Source organism: Sinocyclocheilus rhinocerous, unplaced genomic scaffold (genome assembly GCF_001515625.1).
Source record: "Sinocyclocheilus rhinocerous isolate Xijiao unplaced genomic scaffold, SAMN03320098_v1.1 scaffold3642, whole genome shotgun sequence".
Classification (NCBI taxonomy): Eukaryota; Metazoa; Chordata; class Actinopteri; order Cypriniformes; family Cyprinidae; genus Sinocyclocheilus; species Sinocyclocheilus rhinocerous.
In genome coordinates, this window is record NW_015644863.1 from 186,383 (window position 1) to 192,745 (window position 6,363).

The following is a 6,363-nucleotide window of genomic DNA, read 5'->3' on the forward strand; positions in this document are numbered from 1 at the left end:
GTCCAAACGCCCCGATTCCTCTCCGATATCAAACGAAACCCACCCTCCCACCTGAAACCTCTGACTCTCTCACACCAGATATCCCCTTTTAAATTAAACATGAAGGAAACTAAACAAAAGAATAGTTTGCAGAGGCTCATTACATAAAACAAAGACTTGAAAAGACAAACACTTAAAAAGAGGACACGAAAAGGTGGTCATGATGATCTTCTCATCATCTTTTGGTACCTATTAAAGGTTGTAGGCCTCTCTCAGGTGTTTTATATCGCAAAGAGTAAAGCGTTAACTTAACCGAGGCGGGGTTTTTTTCTTTACAGAGTGTCTACATGCCTACATCGCCGATTGAGCGCTCGCCTCTTCTCAAGCAAATGAAGAGGCAACGATCATATACAATCAGCAGTTGTTGTTTTTTTCTTTTGTTAATAATAAAGCCATATATTACATTAAAACACTGAATTGTCTTTGGATGAGAGTTACTTTTAAATACAGTGATGATAACATGCAGGTTTACCCTCGCCAAGTCTTGTTTTAAGATGTGCACCATGAAAAGTATTGCGCAAGAAATACAGACCCTGAACTGCTTGCAGCGTTAAAAAAAAAAAAAAAAGGATTGAAAAAAACTATAATTTGATGCATTAGATATTTTAAATTATATATTTTAAAATTACGTATATTTGTGAGCGACAGTCTCGATGCCTGCACACAGAACTCTTGCAATAGTTATTAGCATGGCACATGACCTCAAATGTATAACGCACAAGAAGTTTGAGTCTTTGCGCAGCGAAATCTCCAGTCACCGGACAGAAAACAAAAGGTTTGAAAAGACTTTGGTAAACAGTTCTTGCAAACCATGTCCTTAATTCTCAAAACACACAGTACAGTAAAAGCAATCAAAATAGCGTTGCTGTGCTTCAGATAAATGCAAAGGTGATGCTTCAGTCAATCATATGCGTGGAAAATGGTCCACTTTAGAGAATACAGGCATTTAGAAGAGCGCACAGCTCAGCTATAGAAACACTAGCGCTGAAGATAATGCTGATGCAAACTATTATAGGTACATTAAGTACATAAATTGAAATACAATTAAATGGGTTTTTAAAGTTTAAAATGTTCAACTTGTGGGCTACAACCCTTTTGTAAAAATGGAAAATAAAGGCAATAGAAAAAAAATTTGGTTTCACAAATTTCATATGCGTTACTTTAGCCGAGATGAGACGCAAGATGTAAGGCATGCATGCTCATTTTCTGAGATGTTTAACGTCCACCTCATCCAATCACATTTAACGCACATATCATAGGATAAATATCATAGGATAAAGTCAGCATTAATTCATGGCAGTTAAAACGTGCCTTTAACCACTGTGGTATATGCAAAACGTCGAAAGGCCTAAAAGTGTGCAAAATTACGGTAGAGGCCGATACAAGTTTGACTGACTACAAAATGGATGGAGAAAGTAAACAAAAACATGCAGACATAATCGCTTCTCCAACCATCTTGCGAAACTTCTGGGATGGTTTTTGCTTTTTTCACCTTTTTGATTACAAATTGGTGTAGTTTGAGTTATGAACAGGAAAAAGAAAACAAATTAAACAAAGTAAACATGACATTTGGTTGAGGGAACACTTGAAAATGTACTTGTACATATACACGTGTCAACACTTGTTATTAATGCACTCAACTTAGCTATAATTGGCATTATGAAGGTATTTTTCCACATATTGTTTCAATACCAAAATGTTTTTTGTTTTGTTTTGCATCAACAATTATCATACTCGCTTTGGGTATTATTCACAAATAAGCATTCTATATAATTATGCTGGGTCAAAAATTATTTTGCCAAGCGCATAAGCAATGATAAAGAAATTCTGCTGAGCAAATATTGGTTGTTAAAAAAAAAAAAAAAAAAAAAAGTAAGAAAAAAATATGTCAGAAAGAAGTCTAATTTATAAACGTAAATTTACAAAATAGTTTTTTTGTTTGTTTTTGTTTTTTAAACTACTGAATCTAAGATGACCTTACACCACCCCAATGCTATGTCTATATATATATATTCTGTATTTTATATACACTTGTAATATTCATCATGTACGTATTCATTCATCTCAATTTTCCCACCATTACAGATCTTACATTTCTTATCATCTATATCAGTAAATAAATAAGAACCATGGTTTGTTTTTCACTACGTCCTCTTCATGGTATTGTGCGAATCTCCCCGAAATGGTCCTGGAGAGTTTTGCATGTAGGGGGCATCACCTCTACCAAAAAGAGAGAGAATAAGAGGAAAACAGAGGGAGAGACAGAGGAAAAAAAAGAGAGAGACAGAAAGGAAAGGATGAGGGAGCGTTAGGGCAGCTGCTGGGTTACTACGCCTGTGCATTGGTGCCGTTCTTGTCGGGGGAATTGGCTGCGTTCATGGAGTTGGCAGTGCCGTCTGGCTGCATGGTGTCCTTGCGTGGAGGCATTCGCTCGTTTATCCGGTCCAGTCCGCGTGCTTCCTCGAAGCTTTGGATCTTGTGTTGAGGGTTGAAGCCTTGGATGGCTGGAAGTATGGAAGCAGGATGTTAGTTAACGATAATGGTTATGAAGTGACATTTAGCAATGACAAAGTTCGGTTTTGGGTGTTACTGGTATCCTTGCGCAGCTTTTTATTATTTTTATTATTATATAGTCATATTGATATCTAAATCACAAAGCACAGAATAGTTGGAGCTTAATTAAAAAAAAAAAAAAAGCAATTAATTTTTCCCCCCAAATCAAGCAGCCCTACATCCCAACATTAACTTATTAGATATTAACATTTCCAATCACTAAATGTAGCATGACTACAGAGGGCTGTTCTTCCCCAAAGAGCAGCCAAAAAAGGTTGCTGAAATAAAGCTAAATATACCAGTCAGCCAATCAACCAGCTGCGATGAGAAAAAGAGAAGTTGAGGGTGTACAGTAAAGCTTTGACTAGTATAGATAACATTAACCAGAAACGCTGATGTACCCACGTCAAGCCTGACATTAAAGGCAAAAACAGGCCTAGATCGGAGTTTATTTGTGTGCTTTTTGGTCAGGAAGTGAAACTGATAAAAACAAAGATTCCGTCTCATGCTGTGGTCTGCTCACACCCCAGCCTCTGGCTTCCCCCCTTTAAACAGCTGTGCGTTTGTGAGACTTTCTGAAACAGTCCTCTCTCAACAGCCAAATCTACTAGTTTATCAAGTGTTACAAGAAATAGTAAACCCAAAAATGAAAATAATGTAATTTACTCACTCCTGTGTCGTTTCAAACCTGTACGACTTACTTTCTCATGTGGAACAAGTTATTTTGAAGAACTATTTTTGTCCATACAATGGAAGTCAGTGGAGACCAAAACTTTTTCTCATTGTAAAACTTTTTTTTTTGGTGCTCCACAGAAAAAAGTCATAGATGATGAGGGTCAGCAAATGGGTCAACTATCACTTTAACACAAAATCAAAACTTTCTTAACAAGTTCCTTGTTATACTGAGTCACATTATGAAAGCAAAATGTTTTGTGAATGCTGTTGCAGGTTGAATTTGTATCCGTTTAGTGGTGCAGAAATCCCACACTTGACTTTTTAATGCAAACTGAACAAAGAAACAAATCTCTCAACGTGCAAATCAAACAAAACTGCTAGCTTTAAATGTAACAAGCATGTGAATTACATACACACAAATAAACACTAAATGACATCGGCGACTACAAAGGGAAGGACAGACAGTTAATCCAAGGGGGAGGGTAACAGACAGACAACACTGAGAAGGTTTCACAGATGTCTTGCATACCTCGTGCTTCCTCTGCTTCTACGGTGGCTGTGTAAGCATGAGTAGTAGTGCCATGCCCAAAACGAACGGGGAAAGAAAGTGAGTCAAGTTATCAATGCAATCACAAGTCCATTCAAACCCCCTCCCTGTTTCCCAATCATTCATCTTCCCCTCCCAACACCAGCCCGAACACTTCACAAGCCACACAGGAAGAAAACTGAGAGGTTAGTTTAGTTGTTTCATCCAGAACATAAACAGATTTCAAGACTTGTATTTTCCTGGTCAGGTTTGTTTTTGAGAAACTGGGCTTTTGAATCTGAGACGCAAGGCTTTCTGAACTACTCTTGACATGGATCTAGTCTATTTTTAAAGCTGAAGGTATACAATAGCCAAAAAAGGAGAGGGTTTCTCTGTAAAAAATGCCAAGCAATGTAGCGTGTATGCATGATGGCAGTTTATTTGTGGCCATCACCGGAAGATGAGAGGCAAGACAGCTTTGAGCGATGTGTCGCTTTATTTCTATTTTCAGCTACTGAAGAATCCTTTTATTTACATCCCCTCCCCAGTGCACCACCAACACATTATAATCATAAGACCACGTTGTAGTTCATTGTGCCTTGCTTGACATATGACCTACAGAGCTGGGCTTTCCAAAAATGTTTAATGCCACAGATCTCCAAGTATTAAAATTTCCTTGGAAGTGCATTTCCCACTAATAATTTTTAAAGTCTCTTTTGTTCAAGGCAGTAAACAGGTTAATATTGTGAAATATTATTACAACCTAAATTAACTTTTCTATTTTAATATATTTTAAAATCTAATTTATTCCTGTGATGCAAAGCTGAATTTTCAACATCATTACTCCAGTCTTCAGAGTCAAATGATCCTTCAGAAATCATTCTAATATGCTAATTTGCTGTTCAAAAAATATTTTTTATTATCAACGTTAAAAACGGTATATTTGTTAATATTACCATACTTTTTTCAGTATTCTTTGAATAGAAAGCTCAAAAGAACCTAATTTATTTGAAAGATTTTTTTGTTAGTAATGTAAAATTCACCCCAAACCTTTGAACTACTACATTAAAGATTTCAACTATAAATGTGTGAAACACTATGTGTAAAAAAATAAAATGGTATAATGCAATATTTGGAATATTTTAAATAATTTTTATTAAACCCTAGCCAAACCCAAACCCTTTTGGAGGTATCTTTTGTAGGGGTTTTCAAACAGGGACCCAGAGTGTACAGAGCATGCTTTACAAAACCAAAACCATACAAATTTAGTGGTTTTGTCAGAACGGTGGTCTAGGAGTTGCCTAGGAGTATAATACTCAGACACTTTTAGGTATTGTGCCCATATGAGCAACAAGAGTTAAAGGGGTCATATGATGCTGCTAAAAAGAACATTATTTTGTGTATTTGGTGTAATGAAATGTGTTTATGCGGTTTAAAGTTAAAAAAACACATTATTTTCCACATACTGTACATTATTGTTTCTCCTGCATAATTTTCTGCCCTCTTTATATTGTTCCTTACAAATAAAAGCGTTTTGCAAATGCAAAAACAGTCTGGCTGGCTTTGCCCTGGCTCAAGTCCAAAAAGTCAACCCTCAAGTCTGTACGATACTATAGATATGACTTGAAAACCTGAAGTCTGAACACTCCGAAAAATAATACCACAATTTTGATGCATCTTTTAAGTATTTCAACACAAACATTGTTAGAGACACCAAAGCTAAGGTGCAGTCACATTTACTGCTGCTTTGAGAAATTTCGCAGGCGGAAGCCAGTTTTAATTTTTAAATGGGAATCCACAAGATCAGAGCTTTCATGTGAGAGGGAAAAAAAGGTTCCCCAAGCAGAACTCGCCACGCTGAACAACAGAAAGTTGCTTGGTTTAAAAGTGACTTCTGTGCAGTACTTCAAACATTGCTACACTTTTGAACACAGAACATGAGCCTTTTTTGCTGACATTTCACTAATATGACTGCACCTTTAGGGTTAGAGATCAGTTAAAATCCCGAACCCCTAGTATGTGCAGCATGTTATATATCATACAACATTCTGAATCATACCAAATTTAAATTCACCTACTTTCATCAAAAACAAACCTGACCATGTTAATGTGGTTGTTAGTAGGAGGGCAACAGGATGCAGCAGGCTGATGAGTTTTTACAGTGAAGGCAGGGAGAAGCAGCATATCACACCGACAGGCGCTGGTTAAATTGGGTCATATTGCGTCATAGTCATAAGCTCACAGGAGCCCCTCTCACTGTGAAAGCACCACCCACAGCAGCTCCTTGGCACTTGCTACAATCTCAGCAGTGCTTGGAAGTTTTTAAAGTCCCTGTCGGGACAGAAAATCTGAAGCGTGTTGACCGAAATCCCCTTCATGACCAAACACTTGTAAAATCTCCCCCCTCTTTAAACGATATCACTTTCGATCGAGTCGATGATGGGTGTGCTGCACTGTGAGAGAGGCAGAGCTGCGGGATGAGGCAGGACAGAAACAGAGTGAGAGTGAGAGTGAGAGTGAGAGAGAGAGAGAGAGAGAGAGAGAGAGAGAGAGGTAAAGACAGAAAGAAA

The 6,363-nt window shown here is 37.4% G+C and overlaps 1 protein-coding gene across 3 annotated transcripts in view; it reads right to left on the minus strand.

Annotated features, from left to right (window-relative positions):
- Positions 1–1,253: 1,253 nt before the first annotated feature.
- The window catches only part of LOC107705087 (serine/threonine-protein phosphatase 2B catalytic subunit gamma isoform-like), a 26,268-nt gene continuing 21,158 nt past the window's right edge, over positions 1,254–6,363 (minus strand). For 2 of the 3 annotated variants that reach the window (XM_016508229.1, XM_016508228.1), the window contains exons 13-14: positions 3,797–3,823; positions 1,254–2,543 (exon numbers count right to left, since the gene is read on the minus strand). In XM_016508229.1, coding sequence (XP_016363715.1) covers positions 2,368–2,543; positions 3,797–3,823 — 203 coding nt within the window. In that variant the 3' untranslated portion in view covers positions 1,254–2,367. The remainder of the gene's footprint in view (positions 2,544–3,796; positions 3,824–6,363) is intronic. The other variant, XM_016508230.1, reaches the window with a different exon arrangement.